Source organism: Oncorhynchus keta, chromosome 23 (genome assembly GCF_023373465.1).
Source record: "Oncorhynchus keta strain PuntledgeMale-10-30-2019 chromosome 23, Oket_V2, whole genome shotgun sequence".
NCBI lineage: Eukaryota > Metazoa > Chordata > Actinopteri > Salmoniformes > Salmonidae > Oncorhynchus > Oncorhynchus keta.
In genome coordinates this window covers 43725866-43749468 of record NC_068443.1, presented here as the reverse complement: position 1 = coordinate 43749468, position 23603 = coordinate 43725866, and the positions used below count along the sequence as shown (strand labels likewise).

Below are 23603 nucleotides of genomic sequence, written 5' to 3'. Positions count from 1 at the left end.
AGCTAAGGTAAGTTGCTAACTAACATTAAACTAATCTTATAAAAAAACAATCAATCATAATCACAGGACAACTACACATGGTTGATGATATTACTAGATATTATCTAGCGTGTCCTGCATTGCATATAATCTGACTGAGCATACAAGTATCTAAGTATCTGACTGTGCGGTGGTAGGCAGAAGCAGGCGCGTAAACATTCATTCAAACAGCACTTTTGTGTGTTTTGCCAGCAGCTCTTCGTTGTGGGTCAAGCATTGCGCTGTTTATGACTTTAAGCCTATCAACTCCCGAGATGAGGCTGGTGTAACCGAAGTGATATGGCTGGCTAGTTAGAGCGGGCTAATAGCGTTTCAAACGTCACTCACTCTGAGCCTGTGGTTGTTTCCCTTGCTCTGCATGGGTAACACTGCTTCGAGGGTGGCTGTTGTCATTGTGTTCCTGATTCGAGCCCAGGTAGGGGCGAGGAGAGGGACGGAAGCTATACTGTTACACTGGCAATACTAAAGTGCCTATAAGAAAATCCAATAGTCAAAGGTTAATGAAATACAAATGTTAGAGAGAAATAGTCCTATAATTCCTATAATAACTACAACCTAAAGCTTCTTACCTGGGAATATTGAAGATTCATGTTAAAAGTAACCACCAGCTTTCATATGTTCTGAGCAAGGAACTGAAACGTTACATAGCACATATTGCACTTTTACTTTCTTCTCCAACACTTTGTTTTTGCATTATTTAAACCACATTGAACATGTTTCATTATTTATTTGAGGCTAAATTGATTTTATTGATGTATTATATTAAGAATTGTTGTAATTGTCATTAATACAAAAAAAAATAAAAAAATTGGTTGATTAATCGGTATCGGCGTTGAAAAATCTTAAAATCGGTCGACCTCTACTTTGCACACCTGTATTTGGGGAGTTTCTCCCAAACTTCTCTGCAGATCCTCTCAAGCTCTGTCAGGTTGGATGGGGAGCGTAGCTGTACAGCCATTTTCAGGTCTCTCCAGAGATGTTCAATCGGGTTCAAGTCTGGGCTCTGGCTGGGCCACTCTAGCACATTCAGAGACTTGTCACGAAGCCACTCCTGCATTTTCTTGGCTGTGTGCTTATGGTCGTTGTCCTGTTTGAAGGTGAACCTTTGCCCCAGTCTGATATTTTCATCAAGGATCTCTGTACTTCGCTCTGTTGACCTTTCCCTTGATCCTGACTAGTCTCCCAGTCCCTGCACCAGAAAACATCCCCACAGTATGATGCTGCCACCACCATGCTTCACCGTAGGGATGGTGCCAGGTTTCTTCCAGACGTGACGCTTGTCACTCAGGCCAAAGAGTTCAATCTTGGTTCCATCAAACCAGAGAATCTCGTTTCTCATGGTCTGAGAGTCCATTAGGTGCCTTTTGGAAAACTCCAAGTGGGCTTCCATGTGCCTTTAATTGATGAGTGGCTTCTGTCTAGCCACTCTACCATTCAGGGCTGATTGGTGGAGTGCTGCACAGATGGTTGTCCTTCTGGAAGGTTCTCCAATGCCCACAAAGGAACTCTGGAGCGCTGTCAAGAGTGACCATCGGGTTCTTGGTAATCTTCCGGACCAAGGACCTTCTCCGATTTCTTAATTTGGTCAGGTGGTCAGCTTTAGGAAGAGTCTTGGACAATTATTTCAACCTCATGGCTTTGCTCTGACATGTAGTCAACTGTGGGACCTTATATAGACAGAAGTGATCATGTCCAATCAATTGAATTTACCACAGATGGACTCTAATCAAGTTGTAGAAACATCAAGGATGATCAATGGAAACAGGATGCACCTGAGCTCAATTTCGAACTCTCATAGCAGAAGGTCTGAATACGTGTAAATAAGGCATTTGTTGTTTATTTTTAATACATTTGCAAACATTTCTAAGAAGCTGTTTTCACTTTGTCATTATGAGGTATTGTGTAGGATTTTTCTTTATTTAATCCATTTTAGAATAAGGCTGTAACGTAACAAAATGTGGTAAAATTCAAGGGGTCTGAATACTTTCCAAAGGCACTGCATCTGTAGTTTTAGACTCAAATACATAACACAGGTAGTGGTTACACAGATAATGAGACATGCACCAATATGGATACTAAAAAACACTTTTGAACCCGTCCTCCACCCACCTCCTCCTGAATGGTGACCTGCTGCATCTCCTGGGAGAGCGCGATCTCCGCCTGAAAGGTGAGCGGCTGAACCGTCGCCGGGCATCCATGGCCGGGCTAGTGTCCCTACGGACCCCTGCCTCTTCCTGGCTCCACATCCTGAAGATCACGTGACAAAAGGATAAGGTGTTCAACATTCAATATTCTCCATGCATTACCTAAAGTGGGTCTGATTTTATTTGGACAGGATTCAATGTGGGGATGATGTACAATTGACCGTGTTTGTTTAGGGATATCGCGGCATGACGACATGTAAAGTGCCATCTCCCATATAACAATTAAGTACTCGTCTTTCTTGCACTAACATCTGCACTTGTTTTTTCTTATTGCCACGGTTTCCGCTGATAGCTGTCAAGGGTCTACCTGCAATAACAGTGATATTGCAAGTATCCTCCTCCCCTCACATTACTAGGGGTGTATTCACTAGAAACCAAACGGAAGCAACCGGACAAAATGGGGTCTCACCTGAACTTGCCTGATAAGAAACGCTACTTTTCGTTTCAAAACATTTTCCTGTTGCAAAAAAAGGCGTTACAGTGTACACTAATTAATACACTCCAGGGCTTCCCATTCCAATGCTCATGGTCTATCCCGGGAGGAGAGTGATAACCCAGGAGCTGATGGTTGTCACAATATGTTACCGGTAAATTCATTTGTGGATTCTGTACCTGGTTGCGAGGGGACACATCTCCTCCTCGAAAACAATAGCACGTGTTTATCTGTATTTAACACAAATGTGTGCGTTTATGACGGATGTGTGTATGTTTATGACACACCTGTGTCTGTTTTGGAATTGACATTTGGCCCCCCAAAATTCTGACCTGCCAGATGGAAGTCTCAGTCGGTCAATCACTCTCCTTCGACTCTCCGGGGAGCGTGGGTGACCCCCTCTGGGTGGTGACGGTGACATGGCCCTTCGCTCAGCTGCCTGGGGGCCTGAGGATGAGTCCAGGGAGTTCTGACATTGTGATGGGGACGTGCTGTGCTGCAGCTGGAGGGCGGGGCCTGGCGGCCTCCCTCGCAGGCCTGGAGAGCGGTTCTCCTTCCCAGAGGAAGCGTCCTTGGCGGGGGGCTTGGTCGCCTTCTTGTCCTTGTCCCCTTCCTTATCTGGCCACCTGGCCTTGTAGTGCTCGGGTGACTTGTGGTTGCTGTCGCTGGGCTCCTGGTTTTGGGCTCCTCTGCTCTGAGCCGGTGGGGAAGGCTGCTTGCTGGTGCCAGGAGGAGACCTAAAGCACACTGAACTCCTGTAATGTCTTCTGCCGTCTCTATCCCTGGAAGTGCTCCGTCCTCTCATCCGATCCTTGGTCTTCCCGTCTGTCCTGCTCTTCCTGGCATTTTTATTGGGATTGCTCTGCTTAGCTTTTCCGGCATCTGTCGACTCTCGCCGTCCTCTACAGGTGTCCTTAGCGGTCTGTGAGCCTGAGCCGGGACCTGTTGCCGCTATACACCAGTGCTGCCCATTGTGCTCCCTCTCCACCTGAAGCTCCCCATCCTCCTCCTCTTCAGAGTGGTAGCCCTGGAGTATGAGCCCCATGTCCAATTGTACCCCCCTGCCCCCCTCAGTCAGTTCACCGTCTAGCTCGGCTTGGATCAGGGCCCTCTGTTTCTCCAGCTCCTCCAGAAGTGCCATCTCATCATCTTCCAGTCTTGGGTGCTTGGCAGAGGAGGAGTACAGGGAAGCGTCGTCATCGCCACAGTTTGAGAAGACATCGGTTGAGGGGTTGTCTTTACGCTTGTGCCTCTTGTGCTTGTGCCGGTGCCCGTGGCGCCGCTCCTTGACCTCTGGGGAGACGTACTTCTGTCGCTTGTGTTTGCTGCGGTGCTTGTGTTTCTTCTTCTTGGTCTGGGCCGAGCTCACGACAACGCGGAGCTTCAACGAACCGGCTTCGACCTTCCCGGCACTTCCTTCTTCCTCCTCTTCACATGACAGGTCCTCATTTTCCTCTTCATTGCCACTCCTCTCTGAGCTCTCTGCATCCTCTCCCCTGCGAACGAAAAATATATAGGAAAGGGTAATGATTAGTCAATTGGGAAGGTCTATTGTAATTGGTTCATTTGACAACTAATGCTGGTTTATTCCACAACTACTAACGTTACTGGTGCAACGTAAGTGTTTCTCAGACCTTTGCTTGGGGACCCCCAGTCGTTTCACAATTGTGTTCTAGTCTTGAACAAACACACCTGATTCAATTAGTCCTAACTTGTCCAGTATTTCTCCGAGTTGTATAACTGACATTGACTTGGAAGATAGCTACATAACGTTAGCTACCTACCTAAATAACGTTAAACACCTAGCTATATAACTAAGTTAGCTAGTTTCAATTAAAGGGCTAATTTCTTCTAACGTTAGCTACTGTAGTTAGCCGCGTTAGTTAGCTACAGTACTGAAACAGGCTCTCTGTTATATACGATATTATTATTTTTCTCATTATCTTTAGTTACGACCACACGCAGAATACCCTATCGCGACAACTATACATCTTGCCTAAAACACAATTTTAAAAATGCCTTACGCTCGTTTTCTCTCGCCGTCGCCAGGGATGAAACCCATAGCAGCCATTTTCATTGTGAACTTTGGACATGCGCAATGGATAGGAAGACAAGGCAAGGCACTGTCTGTAAAATACTGACAATTTTGCGTTTTGTCTGTATCCCCTATATAAGAGATTTCGAAATAATGAATCTTCCTTGGGCCTATATTTTGATGTGACACGCTATTATATAATTATATTATATAATTATATAATTATTATATAATTATAAGTCATAAGACAAAATGTAATTTACTGCACTGAAACGAACTAGTCCATGAACAGTCAGTGGTCCCTAAAAAAAGTCAGCAGGTTGGCTCATTGGCAGCTGGGATCCAGTTCGTTTCGGTCGTGTTTACATTTCATACAGCATGAACTCATCGCTGATATAAATGTGACGTTATTGTCGTATACGTCTTGCTGTGTACTGTAGATCTTAGGTAACGTTAGCTACCTACCTGGAATTTGGCTCTGTGGTGACGAGCGAGTTTAATTCAGCGCGATTCCATGTTTATCAAACGTAATGACGGCTAACTAGCTATCGTGGTAAATAGAAACGTTGCATATTTCAGCAAATTCAGTGTGTGTTCTTCATTATCTACCTACGTGCATGTGTTTGTATTTATTGTAGATTTCAGTTTCGCATGCATGCATTTTCCACAGCTAGCCAGCTTGACTTGTAGTGCTATGACTAAATTCTTCCTATTATGCATGGTCAACAAGTGTACGGTTAGACACTAAGCAAGACTTTCTCTATTCATTATGTCTCTTGAATACAGAATATCTTGCTTAATCGGAGTATGGCTAGGACAAGTGTAGTTCAAACGAAGCTAATGTTGCATCCCCAACATTTTAGTTATGCTAATCTCATGCAATCCCTCTGTCTCCCCATGTTAGCTCAACCCAGATGATGAGTCCAGTCAATTATGATTTCCAGGACATCAGGCCAGTTACACTACACCTTCCAGAAGAGACGGTCACCTCCTTGTACTGTGTCACTGCTAAGGGGCTGGAGGCCCAAGTGGCTTCCTTAGTCGAAGCCTTCCTGGTTGAAGTCTACCGCTGCAGAGTGTGTCAGTTCACCAGTGGCCTAAAAGGCAGTATCCAAACACACGTACTGGAGAGGCACGATTTAGGAGCCTCCTCCTGCCCTGGTCTTCCCTGTCTTGAGAAGGACAATGGCCTTGAGGGAGGGGTGGGAGTTGACAGAGAAGACGATGATGACGATGAACTGGACCAAAATGGCTCCCCAGGCTACAACCTGGAGGATGACCTCCATTCTGTCTCAAAGGATGCTGATGATGACCAGATGGATCATATGGGCTTGGAGCGCATGTCCTTCCTGCTGCCCATGTACGGCATGCTGCCCAATATCAGTCCCCGGTCATGTGACATGGCCCTGAGTTCCAACTCGGACGGGAGCCTCCACGTTGCACAGACCTGTGAGGTAAGAGAGAAGTTTAACTGGAGTGGGAAAAAATGGTGTTTCAAATGCAGTGAAGATTCCAGTCGAGTGGATTCGTCACTAAAGGTGGACTAGTAATTTCCAATTCTATGTAGGCAATATATTCACAGATTTGTAGCTGAGAATCAGTTTTGTTTATCCTGCTCTGGTCCTATACAGGTGAGCACTTTGTTTGAGGAGGACGAGAGACATGGTGAGGAGGACGAAGAGGAGAGCGTGTTCCGATTGGATGCTGCCGACTCCGTCAACCTGTCGTGTCCAATGGGCTCGGTGGTGAAAAACGAGGCCAAGGATGATGAAATGGCCCAGTCAGCTCACCTCATGACCCTGGGCCTCTGTCGCATCTCCACAGCCAACAAGGGCCTCTCAGGTCGAGCGGTTACCCAGCTTCCCTCAACTCCCATCGGGCAAGAGGGTTTGGAGTCAGACACCTCCCTGGATGACAAGATGGATGACAAAATGCCCCAGTCCCAGGGAAAGCAGTCCCCTCCTCCTCATGGCTCCAAGCAGCGGAGGTCACTGTTCTGTGTCCTCTGCCGCGCCACCCTGACCTCTAGACACTTGCTTGAGGTCCACCTTAAATGCCACAACGGGGACAGGGGCTTCAAGTGCCTTCAGTGCGGCTGGACGTCGGCCGGGTGGGGGGAGATGGAGCGCCACTGGAGGGCCCACGGGAAGAGGTTGCGGCGAGGGAAAAAAGAGAAAGAGAGGGGGATAAGGCGCCATGGTTGCCAGGTTTGTCTCCGGAAGTTCCGGAGTGTTAAGTCCCGGGATGCACATGAGCGGCGTCACCACAGTCAACGGCGGAGTGAATGCTTCACGTGCCAACACTGTGACTACAGTGGTGAGGATCTGTTCCAGTGTTTATTCAGATTTTACCCTACTATTCCACCTAACATTGAACTTATTCCGGGATAGAGTTGCAAAGGGAGGGTTTATCACTGGAATCTTTACCAGTAAACTACTCAAATTTAGGTATCTGTCAAGTTTTTTTTTATTTTGTCAGGTGACTTGCGGTTGCCTTTTTGGGTACTTTTTGGGTACATATTATCACAGATGTCTGTAATTATCTCTGGGGTAGTTCCACCTCAAAAAATGTGAGAGGATTTTGACACCCAACATCTAAGATTGTTCTGAAATTGTTTCTGTAGTTAGAAACTAATAAGATAAGCATTTCTGCAATATTGTTTTGTTAAAATATAATTTGATCTCTGAATAATTTAATCTAATTGATTGCACCCAAATTGGCAATTTTAATTTATAGGATTCAGATAACATTCAATAAATATAGTACGTAACATCTGATTTGGACAAAACTTCCTCCTAACAATGAGTAAGACTTTTTTTTTTAAGCCGCCCACCCCAACGGCCAACTTCCTTCCTTTAGGCTTAATCTATGTCCAGGAAACTGCCCCTGTGTGTGGTTTATTCCCTTAGACTAGAGCAAACCGTTAGGCTACAGCAGTTATGTTATAGTCTCTAAGGGTTTTCAATGGTAAAAGTCCCAAACATACACTGTATAGTGTTTTGTAATGGTATTGGGTTGTGTTTAGTCAATAACCCATTTCTCCATCACATTATTGGGCTGATAATTGCACCATAGGCACAGCCCTCTCAGAGAGCTGCCACTGTATAGTGTTTTGTAGTGGTATTGGGTTGTGTTTAGTCATTTCTCCATCACATTATTGGGCTGATAATTGCACCATAGGCACAGCCCTCTCAGAGAGCTGCCACTGTATAGTGTTTTGTAGTGGTATTGGGTTGTGTTTAGTCATTTCTCCATCACATTATTGGGATGATAATTGCACCATAGGCATAGCCCTCTCAGAGAGCTGACACACTCTGGACATATTCAAGGAGAGTTGGGTTGCTAAGAGAAGGACAAAATGAATTGCTTTCATGGGGGACTGGCTTAACTTGTGAGGATAACCACACAAAAAGCTATTGGTTTTCTACCCAAAGCTGCAAAGAAAATGCTGTGATACATTTGATTACACAAGAGACCAGCAAAATGGATGAAAGCAGGAACAGCCCGGTAGCTGGTACTTTCACTTCATTTTGGGGGTAAACGCAAGCGACTTCAATGGCTAATTTCTCTGATCAGGGGAAAAAAGACATCACAAAAAACAGTGGCAGTACATTACATAGTATGAATAAACAATGCTCTGTGTTGCAGCTTCATACAACTTGTCAAACTGATACTGTATACTGGCCATTGGGTTGGGCTTGGTTTGGGTTGACTGGCTACCCCGACTCCTTACTCCGGCTAAAAGCCACGCTCACGTACATTAGTTTCTTCTCCGTCTGGATCGGAGTAGCCCTCCAAACCATAGCCTGATAACTCAAGCTAATTGTTCCCGCAAGAAAGGGTGGGGGCCGACAATACCACGATCAGAACAACTCCTAGAACTGCAAGCTTCAAGAAGGACATTCAATCTAAGAAGTACACTATTTGCGCAATGTATTTTTTTTTACCCTATGTGTGTACAGTATTTATTCTTGGGATATTGTTTTTCAAAAGGAAAATATCAGGAGTGTGTCTTTAATTCCCCAAGTTACCAAAGATTCTGTTAACTTTGGTAAATTACCAGCAGCTTTCCAACTCTATTCAGCGATGAACACATTTACATTAATACAGATGATACCAATTTTACCCAGCTGTACCATCTCTGTCTGTCTTCCAGATAAGTCGTGGGACAAGCTGCACAAACACATTCTCTCAGAGCACAAAGCCTTTGGGGACAGACTGACAAACCCGGATGGACTGAGCACCCATGTTGTGTAAGTAGTTTGCCTGTTCCCTTCCTGCGCCATAGTCTGAGAGCAACAAACCAACCTACTCATTGTGTGCACCCAAAATATTTTAAAAGCATTTGGTCTGGACATATGCCATATTTGAGTTTCATAAAAATGCATCCTTCTTCCCTCTATTCTGTGAAGTAATCAATGATTAGAAATGGCTCAATCAAATGGCTTTCAGGAAAAATTGACTTTTTAAAGAATTTTAATGGGAATACTGTATAAAATGTATTTGGATGAATTTTCACAAGTTGGTCTTTGAACACAGTTGAGAGAGTTGATTATCTCAACCATATACGTCTTTGACCATTTAAAGGGGCAATCTGGTATTGGTACAACCATTTTGGACTTGATAATATACTTGGTAAAGATATACTGTATACCCATTGATTAGTGAAGAATATAACTTTTGTCTCAAACAGTTTTTAAATTTTTTTATAAATGAAATTTCATAAATACCTTATTTACATAAGTATTCAGACCCTTGTGACTCATTGAGCTCAGGTGCATCCTGTTTCCATTGATCATCCTTGATGTTTCTACCACTTGATTGGTGGTAGAAATTTACCTGTGGTAAATTCAATTGATTGGACATGATTTGGAAAGGCACACACCTGTCTGTATAAGGTCCCACAGTTGACAGTGCATGTCAGAGCAAAAACCAAGCCATGACGTCGAAGGAATTTTCCATAGAGCTCCGAGAAAGGATTGTGTCGAGGCACAGACCTGGGGAAGGGTACCAAAAAATGTCTGCAGCATTGAAGTTCCCCAATAGGTTTAGAACCACCAAGACTCTTCCTAGAGCTGGGCACCCGGCCAAACTGAGCAATCGGGGGAGAAGGGTCTTGGTCAGGGAGGTGCCCAAGAAGCCAATGGTCACTAATAACAGAGCTCCAGAGTTCCTCTGTTCCTCTGTGGAGATGGTTGTCCTTCTGGAAGGTTCTCCCATCTCTGCAGCACTCCACCAGTCAGGCCTTTATGGTAGAGAGGCTATCCACTCCTCAGTAAAAGGCACGACAGCCCGCTTGGAGTTTGCCAAATGGCCTCTAAAGGACCCTGACCATGAGAAACAAGATTCTCTGGTCTGACGAAACCTGAGCCTTGAGGGGCCCAGCCAGAGCCCGGACTTGAACACGATCGAACATCTCTGAAGATCCCTGAAAATAGCTCTGCAGTGATGCTCCCCATCCAACCTGACAGAGTTTGAGATGGATTACCTGCAGAGAAGAATGGGAGAAACCCCCAAATACAAGTGTGCCAAGCTTGTAGCATCATTCCCAAGAAGACTCAAGGCTGTTATCGCTGCCAAAGGTCCTTCAACAAAGTACTGAATAAAGCGTCTGAATAGTTACAGTACTAGTCAGTTTGGACACACCTACTCAGTCAATGGTTTTTATTTATTTTTACTGTTTTCTACATTGTAGAATAGTAGTGAAGACATCAAATCATATAGTAACCAAGTTTTTGTTAAACAAATCTAAATTCTTCATACTAGCTGATGACAGCTTTGCACACTCTTGGCATTCTCTCAACCAGCTTCACCTGGAATGCTTTTCCAACAGCCTTGAAGGAGTTCCCACATATGCTGAGCACTTGTTGGTTGCTTTTCCTTCACTCTGCGGTCCAACTCATCCCAAACCATCTCAATTGGGTTGAGGTCGGGTGATTGTGGAGGCCAGGTCATCTGATGCAGCACGTCCTGTTGAAAAACAAATGATAGTCCCGCTAAGTGCTAAACAGATGGGATGGCGTATTGCTGCAGAATCACTGACCGTGTCACCAGCAAAGCAGCAGCATACCTCCTCCATGCTTCACGGTGGGAACCACACTGTCACGCCTTGGTCTTAGTATTTTGTGTTTTCTTTAATGATTTGTTCAGGCCAGGGTGTGACATGGGGTTATTGTATTGTCTTATTGGGGTTTTTGTAGGCATTGGGATTGTGGTTGATTAGGGGTGTGTCTAGTATAGGCTTGGCTGCCTGAGGCGGTTCTCAATCAGAGTCAGGTGATTCTTGTTGTCTCTGATGGGGAACCGTATTTAGGTAGCCTGGGTTTCACTGTGTATTTCGTGGGTGATTGTTCCTGTCTCTGTGTAGTTTCACCAAATAGGCTGTAATTAGGTTTCACGTTCCGTTTGTTGTTTTTGTATTTTGTATAGTTATTTCATGTGTCACTTTTTCCATTAAAGTCATGAGTAACCACCACGCTGCATTTCGGTCCGACTCTCTTTCTACAAACGAAGAACGACGTTACACACACATGCTGAGATCATCTGTTCACCTCGCTCTGTGTCTCTCAAAGACACAGTGGTTGGAAACAGAAATCTCCAATTTGAACTCATCAAACCAAAGGACAGATTTCCACCGGTCTGATGTCCATTGCTCGTGTTTCTTGGACCAAGCAAGTCTCTTCTACTTCTTATTTTTTTAACCTTTATTTAGCTAGGCAAGTCAGTTAAGAACAAATTCTTATTTACAATGACGGCCTACCTTGGCCAAACCGTAACCCGGACGACGCTGGGCCAATTGTGCGCCGCCCTATGGGACTCCCAATAATGGCCGTTATTGTGATACAGCCTGGAATCGAACCAGGGTCTGTAGTGACGCCTCTAGCACTGAGGATGCAGTGCCTTAGACCGCTGCGCCACTCGGGAGTCCCTTTAGTAGTGGTTTCTTTGCAGCAATTGGACCATGAAGGCCTGATTCACAATGTCTCATGAGGCGGACCTCATGAGAGCCAGTTTCATCATAGTGTTTGATGGTTTTTGCAACTGCAAATTTTCCGTATTTACTGACCTTTGTCTTAAAGTAGTGATGGACTGTTTCTCTTTGGTTTTTTGAGCTTTTCTTCCCATAATATGGGCTTTGTCTTTTACCAAATAGGGCTATCTTCTGTATTTAAAAAATATATATTTTATTTATTTCACCTTTATTTAACCAGGTAGGCTAGTTGAGAACAAGTTCTCATTTGCAACTGCGACCTGGCCAAGATAAAGCATAGCAGTGTGAACAGACAACACAGAGTTACACATGGAGTAAACAATTAACAAGTCAATAACACAGTAGAAAAAAAGGGGAGTCTATATACATTGTGTGCAAAAGGCATGAGGAGGTAGGCGAATAATTACTATTTTGCAGATTAACACTGGAGTGATAAATGATCAGATGGTCATGTACAGGTAGAGATTGGTGTACAAAAGAGCAGAAAAGTAAATAAATAAAAACAGTATGGGGATGAGGTAGGTAAAAATGGGTGGGCTATTTACCGATAGACTATGTACAGCTGCAGCGATCGGTTAGCTGCTCAGATAGTTGTACTTCCGGCGCCGACAGAGATGGCCGCCTCGCTTCGCGTTCCTAGGAAACTATGCAGTTTTTTGTTTTTTTTACGTGTTATTTCTTACATTAGTACCCCAGGTCATCTTAGGTTTCATTACATACAGTCGAGAAGAACTACTGAATATAAGATCAGCGTCAACTCACCATCAGTACGACCAAGAATATGTTTTCCGCGACGCGGATCCTGTGTTCTGCCTTACAAACAGGACAACGGAATGGATCGCATGCAGCGACCCAAGAAAATGACTCCGAAAAAGAGGGAAACGAGGCGGTCTTCTGGTCAGGGGCACATTGCGCACCACTACCTAGCATTCTTCTTGCCAATGTCCAGTCTCTTGACAACAAGGTTGACGAAATCCGAGCAAGGGTGGCATTCCAGAGGGACATCAGAGACTGCAACGTCCTATGCTTCACCGAAACATGGCTCACTGGAGAGACGCTATCCGATGCGGTGCAGCCAAGGGGTTTCTCCACGTATCGCGCCGACAGAAACAAACATCTTTCTGGTAAGAAGAGTGGCGGGGGCGTATGCCTCATGACTAACGGGACATGGTGTGATGAAGGAAACATACATGAACTCAAATCCTTCTGTTCACCTGATTTAGAATTCCTCACAATCAAATGTAGACCGCATTATCTTCCAAGAGAATTCTCTTCGATTATAATCACAGCCGTATATATCCCCCCCAAAAGCAGACACATCGATGGCTCTGAACGAACTTTATTTAACTCTTTGCAAACTGGAAACCATTTATCCGGAGGCTGCATTCATTGTAGCTGGGGATTTTAACAAAGCTAATCTGAAAACAAGACTCCCTAAATTTTATCAGCATATCGATTGCGCAACCAGGACTGGTAAAACCTTGGATCATTGTTATTCTAACTTCTGCGACGCATATAAGGCCCTGCCCCGCCCCCCTTTCGGAAAAGCTGACCACGACTCCATTTTGCTGATCCCTGCCTACAGGCAGAAACTAAAACAAGAGGCTCCCACGCTGAGGTCTGTCCAACGCTGGTCAGACCAAGCTGAGTCCACACTCCAAGACTGCTTCCATCACGTGGACTGGGACATGTTTCGTATTGCGTCAGATAAAAATATTGACGAATAAGCTGATTCGGTGTGCGAGTTCATTAGAACGTGCGTCGAAGATGTCGTTCCCATAGCAACGATAAAAACATTCCCTAACCAGAAACCGTGGATTGATGGCAGCATTCGCGTGAAACTGAAAGCGCGAACCACTGCTTTTAATCAGGGCAAGGTGTCTGGTAACATGTCCGAATATAAACAATGCAGCTATTCCCTCTGCAAGGCTATTAAACAAGCTAAGCATCAGTACAGAGACAAAGTGGAATCTCAATTCAATGGCTCAGACACAAGAGGCATGTGGCAGGGTCTACAGTCAATCACGGACTACAAGAAGAAACCCAGCCCAGTCACGGACCAGGATGTCTTGCTCCCAGGCAGACTAAATAACTTTTTTGCCCGCTTTGAGGACAATACAGTGCCACTGACACGGCCTGCAACGAAAACATGCGGCCTCTCCTTCACTGCAGCCGAGGTGAGTAAGACATTTAAACGTGTTAACCCTCGCAAGGCTGCAGGCCCAGACGGCATCCCCAGCCGCGCCTTCAGAGCATGCGCAGACCAGCTGGCCGGTGTGTTTACGGACATATTCAATCAATCCCTATACCAGTCTGCTGTTCCCACATGCTTCAAGAGGGCCACCATTGTTCCTGTTCCCAAGAAAGCTAAGGTAACTGAGCTAAACGACTACCGCCCCGTAGCACTCACTTCCGTCATCATGAAGTGCTTTGAGAGACTAGTCAAGGACCATATCACCTCCACCCTACCTGACACCCTAGACCCACTCCAATTTGCTTACCGCCCAAATAGGTCCACAGACGATGCAATCTCAACCACACTGCACACTGCCCTAACCCACCTGGACAAGAGGAATACCTATGTGAGAATGCTGTTCATCGACTACAGCTCGGCATTCAACACCATAGTACCCTCCAAGCTCGTCATCAAGCTCGAGACCCTGGGTCTCGACCCCGCCCTGTGCAACTGGGTACTGGACTTCCTGACGGGCCGCCCCCAGGTGGTGAGGGTAGGCAACAACATCTCCTCCCGCTGATCCTCAACACGGGGGCCCCACAAGGGTGCGTTCTGAGCCCTCTCCTGTACTCCCTGTTCACCCACGACTGCGTGGCCACGCACGCCTCCAACTCAATCATCAAGTTTGCGGACGACACAACAGTGGTAGGCTTGATTACCAACAACGACGAGACGGCCTACAGGGAGGAGGTGAGGGCCCTCGGAGTGTGGTGTCAGGAAAATAACCTCACACTCAACGTCAACAAAACTAAGGAGATGATTGTGGACTTCAGGAAACAGCAGAGGGAACACCCCCTATCCACATCGATGGAACAGTAGTGGAGAGGGTAGCAAGTTTTAAGTTCCTCGGCATACACATCACAGACAAACTGAATTGGTCCACTCACACTGACAGCGTCGTGAAGAAGGCGCAGCAGCGCCTCTTCAACCTCAGGAGGCTGAAGAAATTCGGCTTGTCACCAAAAGCACTCACAAACTTCTACAGATGCACAATCGAGAGCATCCTGGCGGGCTGTATCACCGCCTGGTACGGAAACTGCTCTGCCCTCAACCGTAAGGCTCTCCAGAGGGTAGTGAGGTCTGCACAACGCATCACCGGGGCAAACTACCTGCCCTCCAGGACACCTACACCACCCGATGTTACAGGAAGGCCATAAAGATCATCAAGGACATCAACCACCCGAACCACTGCCTGTTCACGCCGCTATCATCCAGAAGGCGAGGTCAGTACAGGTGCATCAAAGCTGGGACCGAGAGACTGAAAAACAGCTTCTATCTCAAGGCCATCAGACTGTTAAACAGCCACCACTAACATTGAGTGGCTGCTGCCAACACACTGTCATTGACACTGACCCAACTCCAGCCACTTTAATAATGGGAATTGATGGGAAATTATGTAAATATATCACTAGCCACTTTAAACAATGCTACCTTATATAATGTTACTTACCCTACATTATTCATCTCATATGCATACGTATATACTGTACTCTACATCATCGACTGCATCCTTATGTAATACATGTATCACTAGCCACTTTAACTATGCCACTTTGTTTACTTTGTCTACATACTCATCTCATATGTATATACTGTACTCGATACCATATATATATATGCCATTTAGCAGACGCTTTTATCCAAAGCGACTTACAGTCATGTGTGCATACATTCTACGTATGGGTGGTCCCGGGAATCGAACCCACTACCGTGGCGTTACAAGCGCCATGCTCTACCAACTGAGCTACAGAAGGACCACGATCTACTGTATGCTGCTCTGTACCATCACTCATTCATATATCCTTATGTACATATTCCTTATCCCCTTACACTGTGTATAAGACAGTAGTTTTGGAATTGTTAGTTAGATTACTTGTTGGTTATCACTGCATTGTCGGAACTAGAAGCACAAGCATTTCGCTACACTCGCATTAACATCTGCTAACCATGTGTATGTGACAAATAAAATTTGATTTGATTTAGCAGATGTTTGAAGTTGGTGAGAGAGATAAAAGTCTCCAACTTCAGCGATTTTTGCCATTCGTTCCAGTCACAGGCACCAGAGAACTGGAACGAAAGGCGCCCAAATGAGGTGTTGGCTTTAGGGATGATCAGTGAGATACACCAGCTGGAGCGCGTGCTACGGATGGGTGTTGCCATCGTGACCAGTGAACTGAGATAAGGCGGAGCTTTACCTAGCATGGACTTGTAGATGACCTGGAGCCAGTGGGTCTGGCGACGAATATGTAGCGAGGGCCAGCTGACTAGAGCATACAGGTCGCAGTGGTGGGTGGTATAAGGTGCTTTAGTGACAAAACGGATGGCACTGTGATAAACTGCATCCAGTTTGCTGAGAAGAGTGTTGGAAGCAATTTTGTAGATGACATCGCCGAAGTCGAGGATCGGTAGGATAGTCAGTTTTACTAGGGTAAGCTTGGCAGCGTGAGTGAAGGAGGCTTTGTTGCAGAATAGAAAGCCGACTCTAGATTTGATTTTCGATTGGAGATGTTTGATATGAGTCTTGAAGGAGGGTTTACAGTCTAGCCAGACAACTAGGTTCTTATAGATGCCCACATATTCAAGGTCGGAACCATCCAGGGTGGTGATGCAGTTGGAGGCCACGGAAGGAGTGTTGTATGGCATTGAAGCTCGTTTGGAGGTTAGATAGCACAGTGTATACCACCCCTACCTTGACACAACACAACTGATTGTCTAAAATGCATTAAGAAGGAAAAAATATCGAGAAATTCACTTTTAACAAGTCACACCTGTTAATTGAAATGGATTCCAGGTGACTACCTCATGAAGCTGGTTGAATTCTAAGAGTGTGCAAAGTTGTCATCAACGCAAAAGGTGGATACATTGAAGAATCTCAAATATATATATATTTTTTGATTTTACACTTTTATGCTTACTACATGATTCCGTGTGTCTTATTTAATAGTTCTGATGTCTTCACTATTATTCTACAATGTAGAATTTTTTTTTTTAAATTAAGAAAAACCCTGGAATCAGGTGTGTCCAAAATGTTTTGCTTCGTCATTATGGGGTATTGTGTGTAGATTGATTTAGGAAAAAAAACAGTTGAATCCATTTTTGAATAAGGCTGTAAAGTAACCATGTGGAAAAAAATAAAGGGGTTTGAATACTTCCCGAATGCACTGTAAGCTTTTTTAGACACTTTATAGCCTCAAATGGTTCAAACTATAAGTTTGATCTCATGGATGGGCAGCCCTTGCATTAATGGCTGTCTATGAATTTGAGACTGGTTTATATTTCGACAACCCATCCATCCCTCAGCTGTTTAGCAAAACGACAACGGCGTCGTGACCGATTTGTTGTTGTTTTGAAGTGCAGATTGTCCATTTAACGTTGCCATCTCCAACTCACAGGTGTGCTTTGAGGAAGTTCACCCACGAAAGTAATTACCCACAAGATCTGCAAGGAGTGGAGCCAGACAAGTGGAATAAGTGGATGCCGAAGCAGAGGGGAAGAAAGGACGGAGAGGAGCGCAGAGAGGGCAGAGAGGAGTGCAGAGAGGAGCGCAGAGAAGAGGGCAGAGAGGAGGGCAGAGAGGAGCGCAGAGACCAAGGGCATAAAGCGGAGGAATCGGTGAGGAAGAAAGGCAGGAAAGAGTTCTGCTGTGCCCTCTGCAACAGGTACAGTCACTCAGAAGTGTCAGTAACACATTTTACCACAATGGGTCAGTAGAGTTTGTTGTGGAAGAAAAGAGTATTGCAGAAGCTTTGTTTGTTTATTTCCTTTTCTGTGTGTTTTCAGTACCATATAAAACGGGGCTGTAAAACCATAGAGATCCTATTAAATTAAACCCCTCAAAGTTCCAGAATGGTCTGAAAATGGCATTGTGGTCAGAGAGAAATCCAAACCAGTCTAATGAATGGCAGTAGAGGCATAGGTGATGCTTTTCCAGATTTTACTTGTGCAGGAAAATAAAAGTAAGGCATGTGATTAGGGCTGGGCGATATGGCCAAAATATCATATCATATATGGTATTTTAATTTTACGGTATGACTATTTGACGGTATTTTATGTTTTTGATTAATAAAAGTTCTACATTTTTCTTTGAGTAGTACGTGACCCTAGGGTGGCTGCCATATTGGCAGTTATTTAGAAACATTTATGGAAATGGATGGCTAGCTAGCTAACTGGATGGCTAACTAGCTAACAAACATACAGTGCAGATAGTTTTACACTATGCATTTTTTAAGATTCTTAGCACAGCACTGGCAAAGTTGAACAACTCCCTTGCCAAAATGGCTGACTTTTCATACCATCATAGATGCGGTAAAGAGGTCAATTGAACGGTGACCATGGCGGATAGAAGAAGGATGCCAGATTGGTGCACATTCAACAAATCTGATTTTAACAAAGTGGATATTCGTCAAATCTTTCCCCTGTGCGTTTCCATTGTTTGGATCGAGTTCCATTGACCTTACTGCATCAGTATCTAGGTTTCAATCCAATTGGCGACAGATTTTAATGCGAATATTTAAAAATCTGCATTAAGAAAATACTTTTTTTTTTCACCAGTGGTGTCTCCACCAAACGGACTTTGTGCGGATAGAAATTAGTGCGTGATGGCGTAGTGCACACAAAGTAATTTTTCGCTTAAGTTTTCATGTTCAAAATAAAAATATAAAGTTCAATGTGTTTGTATCACATTTTCTGAGTTTTGTCACAAAAACCTTTGGGTTAAATAGCAAATGTGCCTAGCCAATAACGGATACAGTGCAGGTAGGCTAGTCTAAATGATGAGATTATTATGATAAGAGCGATAATATTTTAGTTTGCCAAGCATCGATCATCATGTCACCAGAATAAGACCCTCAATATTTTTTGTAAAGGAGCATCAAGCTCATCAGTTCATCGTAACTTATTACATCTACTTATTACTGGTTCATCAGTTCATCATAACTTATTACATCTACTTATTACTGGTTCATCAGTTCATCATAACTTATTACATCTACTTATTACTGGTTCATCAGTTCATCATAACTTATTACATCTACTTATTACTGGTTCATCAGTTCATCATAACTTATTACATCTACTTATTACTGGTTCATCAGTTCATCATAACTTATTACATCTACTTATTACTGGTTCATCAGTTCATCATAACTTATTACATCTACTTATTACTGGTTCATCAGTTCATCATAACTTATTACATCTACTTATTACTGGTTCATCAGTTCATCATAACTTATTACATCTACTTATTACTGGTTCATCAGTTCATCATAACTTATTACATCTACTTATTACTGGTTCATCAGTTCATCATAACTTATTACATCTACTTATTACTGGTTCATCAGTTCATCATAACTTATTACATCTACTTATTACTGGTTCATCAGTTCATCATAACTTATTACATCTACTTATTACTGGTTCATCAGTTCATCATAACTTATTACATCTACTTATTACTGGTTCATCAGTTCATCATAACTTATTACATCTACTTATTACTGGTTCATCAGTTCATCATAACTTATTACATCTACTTATTACTGGTTCATCAGTTCATCATAACTTATTACATCTACTTATTACTGGTTCATCAGTTCATCATAACTTATTACATCTACTTATTACTGGTTCATCAGTTCATCATAACTTATTACATCTACTTATTACTGGTTCATCAGTTCATCATAACTTATTACATCTACTTATTACTGGTTCATCAGTTCATCATAACTTATTACATCTACTTATTACTGGTTCATCAGTTCATCATAACTTATTACATCTACTTATTACTGGTTCATCAGTTCATCATAACTTATTACATCTACTTATTACTGGTTCATCAGTTCATCATAACTTATTACATCTACTTATTACTGGTTCATCTGTTCATCATAACTTATTACATCTACTTATTACTGGTTCATCAGTTCATCATAACTTATTACATCTACTTATTACTGGTTCATCAGTTCATCATAACTTATTACATCTACTTATTACTGGTTCATCAGTTCATCATAACTTATTACATCTACTTATTACTGGTTCATCAGTTCATCATAACTTATTACATCTACTTATTACTGGTTCATCAGTTCATCATAACTTATTACATCTACTTATTACTGGTTCATCAGTTCATCATAACTTATTACATCTACTTATTACTGGTTCATCAGTTCATCACAACTTATTACATCTACTTATTACTGGTTCATCAGTTCATCATAACTTATTACATCTACTTATTACTGGTTCATCAGTTCATCATAACTTATTACATCTACTTATTACTGGTTCATCAGTTCATCATAACTTATTACATCTACTTATTACTGGTTCATCAGTTCATCATAACTTATTACATCTACTTATTACTGGTTCATGTTCTAGTGTTCTAATTCTATGTGTAAAAAGCTGTGGATGGAAACGTGGTTTATAAGAAGGTTCATGTTCTAGTGTTCTAATTCTGTGTAAAAAGCTGTGGATGGAAACGTGGTTTTATAAGAAGGTTCATGTTCTAGTGTTCTAATTCTATGTGTAAAAACTTTCATGGAATCATTGCCACTTTATGGTGGTATAGTTGCAGCACATATCAAGTAAATGCTACAGTGTGTGTTTGAGAGACAGGCATAGAGGAAGCCCACTTTAAACTGCAACCTTTAAGGCCTAATGTATACACAATTTCTGAAGTATTGATGTAGTGCTTATAAAGACTTTCTGAATGCCATATAAAGCCTTCATAGCGTGTTGTTTATTTAAAGTATGACCAGGTTGTAAATGCATCTCAATGAGCCCCGTTTCCTGCCATGACAGGAAGTTCTCCACCAAGCTGACCATGCGTCGCCACATGGGCATCCACCAGGGGGACAAGCCCTTTGAGTGTCCCCATTGCCACTACAGCACCCGGCTCAAGGCCTCACTGGTACAGCACCTCCGTGTTCATACAGGTAACGTCTTTAGGCCATATTCAATCATCCTAGCTGGTACTGTAGTCCGCACAAGGACACACACAATAACTGTGTTATTCATTACATTGTTGTACCTCAATGTTCTACCTGGGTAGTAAAGGCACATATTACTGGGTGTGTGACTTGTACATGTGGGAAATGTGTACGTTTTGGAGTGTTACATTTGTATTGTAAAGAGACAAGTCCAGAATAGCTGGACATGCAAAATTCAGTACACTGCTGTAGGAGTAACTCAATTATTTGCCCATTGTGCATTGGTTCTTACCAAGGGGCGTGGGGGGATGTTGCCGTAGCCCAAATTTTATTAGAACTTTTTCCCGCACCTTCTCTCCCAGCAATGACTTTGAGAGCCGTGTGGCCATGGTAACGGTAGTGAAGTTGCATAATATGCCGTCAGGTTGAAGACTGAAATGTTCATTCCATATAAGGTCAACTTTCCATTCCACTGACATGATATATACATAACAAACACAATGTTTAGGGGAATTCAGTGTTTCTCCCAGATAGGGCCACCCCGAGAAACATGCAGGAAAGCCGACGCCAATATTTACTATATAATGCAGCCATTTGTTTAGGAATTGGAGTGCACTGGGCAACAGAGTAATAATTTGCGGTTTGATTCTGAGCAAAACATTTTTTTTTTTTGTCAATAGTTGGAAAGCTACTGAATCCCATAATAGTAACTGTTTTTTTGCTGAAGATTATGAAAATGAGGTTGAAAAGTGGTGAAATTGCCCTTTAAGTAGCTACCTACTCTGGCCCAATAAAACCGTTATCTACAGCGGCTTTGGGTTTAAAAATGTCTCTCTACTATACAAGGGGTGCAGAGTTCCCAACCTGTCCTTGAGGGCCACAGTCAAATAGATTGTTGTACTTGCCTTTAAATACCCACTGTAGTGACTAGTGAAAAGACAGCTTTTCACACTGAAAAACAATGTTCTGAGCCCACCAATAATCTTGTACAGAGTTTTTAGTGTGACAATAATATGTGATAAAAGGTTCAGATTGAAGCCTTTACTGTCTTTGTGACCTCTGAGCTGTCAACTATCTACCTGTAGGTGAGAAGCCCTTCAAATGCCTTCAGTGTCCCTACGCCTCCATCGACAGCAGCTCCCTGCGCCGACACTCCCGCACGCACACACAGGAGAGGCCCTACTGCTGCCAGTACTGTCCCTACAGCAGGTAACCACACACACACTAATGTTTGTTTAGAGTTCATGTTAATCGTTTGCTAACTCTATCTCTACTCCTCAATGACCTACTCTGTGTGCCTCGCCAGTCTCCCACACTGCCGACATTGTAAGTTAGCTCTCTCTCTCCCTCCCTGTCTGTCTCGCTCTCACTATGTCCCTCTTTCTCTTTCAATCTTTCTGTAGCATCCAGAAAAAGAGCTTAGATCTCCACGCACGACGCCACCACACAGGCGAGTCTTTCCCCTGCCACCTCTGTCCGTACGCTACACCGGACCGCCAGCTGCTGCTGCGCCATGTGCGCAAGCACCACTCTTCTGAACCATCCCACGTATTGGGACCAAGGACACCCAAACGTCCCAAATCCTCTGTGTCTGCAGGAAGGGTCCAGTAATCCTGACAAATAACCTCTCTGGGTCATGTTCAGTAGTCACCAAACGAAAGAAAACTGACTGATTGAGAGGGACTACCTGGACTTTCTTTTCCATTGTGTGGCCTAATGGAACATGACCCTGGTCTTGAATGAAAATGTGTCTTTAATCATATTAAACAAGTACATTTATTTTACTACACCTCACAATACTTGATATTTCTTTAGAAATTAAATGGTAATTGGTAATTACATAGTAATAACCAAATCATTTTCTGTGAAGTTTCTGAAGTTGAATCGGTACCGCTTGCCGTGCAGGAACGGAGAGAACAGGCTAGCTGGAGAAGGGGTCCTTATGGTGTAGCTGGAGAAGGGGTCCTAACAGGCTAGCTGGAGAAGGGGTCCTAACAGGCTAGCTGGAGAAGGGGTCCTAACAGGCTAGCTGGAGAAGGGGTCCTTATGGTGTAGCTGGAGAAGGGGTCCTAACAGGCTAGCTGGAGAAGGGGTCCTAACAGGCTAGCTGGAGAAGGGGTCCTAACAGGCTAGCTGGAGAAGGGGTCCTAACAGGCTAGCTGGAGAAGGGGTCCTTATGGTGTAGCTGGAGAAGGGGTCCTAACAGGCTAGCTGGAGAAGGGGTCCTAACAGGCTAGCTGGAGAAGGGGTCCTAACAGGCTAGCTGGAGAAGGGGTCCTAACAGGCTAGCTGGAGAAGGGGTCCTAACAGGCTAGCTGGAGAAGGGGTCCTAACAGGCTAGCTGGAGAAGGGGTCCTAACAGGCTAGCTGGAGAAGGGGTCCTTATGGTGTAGCTGGAGAAGGGGTCCTAACAGGCTAGCTGGAGAAGGGGTCCTAACAGGCTAGCTGGAGAAGGGGTCCTAACAGGCTAGCTGGAGAAGGGGTCCTAACAGGCTAGCTGGAGAAGGGGTCCTAACAGGCTAGCTGGAGAAGGGGTCCTAACAGGCTAGCTGGAGAAGGGGTCCTAACAGGCTAGCTGGAGAAGGGGTCCTAACAGGCTAGCTGGAGAAGGGGTCCTTATGGTGTAGCTGGAGAAGGGGTCCTAACAGGCTAGCTGGAGAAGGGGTCCTAACAGGCTAGCTGGAGAAGGGGTCCTAACAGGCTAGCTGGAGAAGG

General features: G+C 43.9%; 2 protein-coding genes across 5 annotated transcripts in view; one reads left to right on the top strand and one right to left on the bottom strand.

Annotated features, from left to right (window-relative positions):
* Positions 1-4805, bottom strand: part of LOC118402457 (serine/threonine-protein kinase PRP4 homolog) — a 44463-nt gene extending 39658 nt beyond the window's left edge. For both annotated transcript variants that reach the window (XR_008077518.1, XM_052477290.1), the window contains exons 1-3: positions 4701-4805; positions 3009-4172; positions 2149-2286 (exon numbers count right to left, since the gene is read on the bottom strand). Coding sequence is in view for 1 of the 2 variants with exons in the window: in XM_052477290.1 (XP_052333250.1) it covers positions 2149-2286; positions 3009-4172; positions 4701-4753 (1355 nt within the window). In the remaining variant the exon portion in view is untranslated. The remainder of the gene's footprint in view (positions 1-2148; positions 2287-3008; positions 4173-4700) is intronic.
* Positions 4806-5019: 214 nt separating this feature from the next.
* On the top strand, positions 5020-22677 carry si:dkey-154p10.3 (zinc finger protein 454). Of its 3 annotated transcripts, XM_052477291.1 has the most exons (9): positions 5025-5264; positions 5616-6165; positions 6343-7027; positions 8868-8964; positions 17331-17458; positions 17492-17597; positions 20761-20894; positions 21974-22097; positions 22292-22677. In XM_052477291.1, the coding sequence occupies exons 2-9, from the start codon at positions 5626-5628 to the stop codon at positions 22497-22499; spliced, it is 2022 nt and encodes a 673-aa protein (XP_052333251.1). In that variant the 5' UTR covers positions 5025-5264; positions 5616-5625; the 3' UTR covers positions 22500-22677. The 3 variants fall into 3 exon arrangements, with proteins under 3 accessions (XP_035656567.1, XP_052333251.1, XP_035656564.1); XM_035800674.2 differs by having other exon boundaries at positions 5020-5158; positions 17331-17597; XM_035800671.2 differs by having other exon boundaries at positions 17331-17597.
* The last annotated feature ends 926 nt before the right edge of the window (positions 22678-23603 follow it).

Excerpts from the sequence above, each read along its gene's own strand:
- si:dkey-154p10.3 (XM_035800674.2), top strand. The coding sequence starts at position 5,626 with ATGATGAGTCCAGTCAATTATGATTTCCAGGACATCAGGCCAGTTACA. Across the intron at positions 8,965-17,330 it reads GGACTGAGCACCCATGTTGT|GTGTGCTTTGAGGAAGTTCA; the intron begins GTAAGTAGTTTG and ends TCCAACTCACAG. Across the intron at positions 20,895-21,973 it reads GCACCTCCGTGTTCATACAG|GTGAGAAGCCCTTCAAATGC; the intron begins GTAACGTCTTTA and ends ATCTACCTGTAG.